Raw genomic sequence first — 1,289 nt, forward strand, 5'->3', positions numbered from 1 at the left:
GCCCGAGCATCGCGTCTTTCCCGCCGACCTGCTGGCCGTCTACAATGCCGAAGGACAGCTGCACACGCCTCGCCAAAGCTCCTCGATCTCATCAACGATTTCCTTCAAAGCCGCGACCGGCGCTATGGCTACGCTCCTGGGCGTTGGCGACGAGCTGGCTGAGCGAAGACGTCAACACGGTGGGCTCTCCCAGCAACTTCTCGTTTTCCCCTCGCTGCTGTCGGGCCGCAACTGCGCAAGGAGATTGGCATTCTGACGGAGCGTGACGACATGGAGACATCCAAGATGCGCGAGCTGTACGCCACGCTGCTCAAGGACACGCTGGCGCTGGCCGAGACGGTCAAGCCCACGCGGGCACTTCATGAGTGCTGCGGCTCGGCGCTGGCGAACCTGCTCAACCTCTTGTCAATTGGCGAGTTCATCAAGGCTGTGGAGAACCTCATGGACAAGACGGAAATTGACCTGCGACGCAAGGTGCTGCGGGCGCTCGAGGTGCGCGTCGAGCAGGAGGGCACGGCGGACGCGACATCACGGGCGGCGCTGCTGGGCTTCCTGCCGCAGCTGACGGCGGCCATTCGCGACACGGACGATCTCAAGTACAAGCACACGGCGGTGGCGTGCGTAGACAAGATTGCGGAGAAGTACGGCAAGAAGGACCTCGAGGCGGTGGCGGCGGCGGCAGCGACCATTGCCGGGCCCTCGTGCCTCGGCCAGCCCGACACGCAACTGCGCGTTATGACGCTACTCTGCCTGGCGTCCCTCGTGGACGTGCTCCAGGACGGCATCCTGCCGGTGCTCGCGCTGGCGGTTCCGCAGGCGATTCTGTATATCCGCCAGAGCCTCGAGGCGGAGGATGGCGACGACCAGAGCAGCGACCTGCACAACGCGGGCTACTCGTTCATCACGGCGCTGGCACAGCACCTGCCGTACATGGTGACGGGGGCCTATCTCGACCAAGTGCTCCTGGCGTCCAACGCGTCAGCGGAAGCGGACCTCGACGACGACGCCAGCGACAGCCGGCTCAACTGCGTCCGCTTCCTGGCGCGCAAGGTGGAGCCCAAGGTTTTCTTCGCGGGTCTCGAGCGCAACTGGGAGGCGGCGGTCGCAGCTGGAAACGAGGTACGTCACTTTCGCGGTGCAGCAAATTTCACATTAGGGAAGCTAACAGAGGGCAGCCCTCAGCGAATACGTCGACGTGCTGGGCGTGGCTGTCGAGAGCCACCCCAAGTCGGTGATCGCCTAGAACGTCACGTTGTTCTCGACTATTCTCCTCAGACTCTCGACCTTCC

General features: G+C 63.8%; 1 protein-coding gene across 1 annotated transcript in view; it reads left to right on the plus strand.

Moving 5' to 3' along the window:
- Positions 1 to 270: 270 nt before the first annotated feature.
- The window catches only part of VDBG_08686 (U3 small nucleolar RNA-associated protein), a gene marked incomplete at both ends in the record, with an annotated part of 1,877 nt that continues 858 nt past the window's right edge, over positions 271 to 1,289 (plus strand). Inside the window, one exon of the mRNA XM_003000844.1 lies at positions 271 to 1,119. Coding sequence (XP_003000890.1) covers positions 271 to 1,119 — 849 coding nt within the window. The remainder of the gene's footprint in view (positions 1,120 to 1,289) is intronic.

Source organism: Verticillium alfalfae, genomic scaffold (genome assembly GCF_000150825.1).
Source record: "Verticillium alfalfae VaMs.102 supercont1.13 genomic scaffold, whole genome shotgun sequence".
In the NCBI taxonomy this organism is placed as follows: domain Eukaryota; kingdom Fungi; phylum Ascomycota; class Sordariomycetes; order Glomerellales; family Plectosphaerellaceae; genus Verticillium; species Verticillium alfalfae.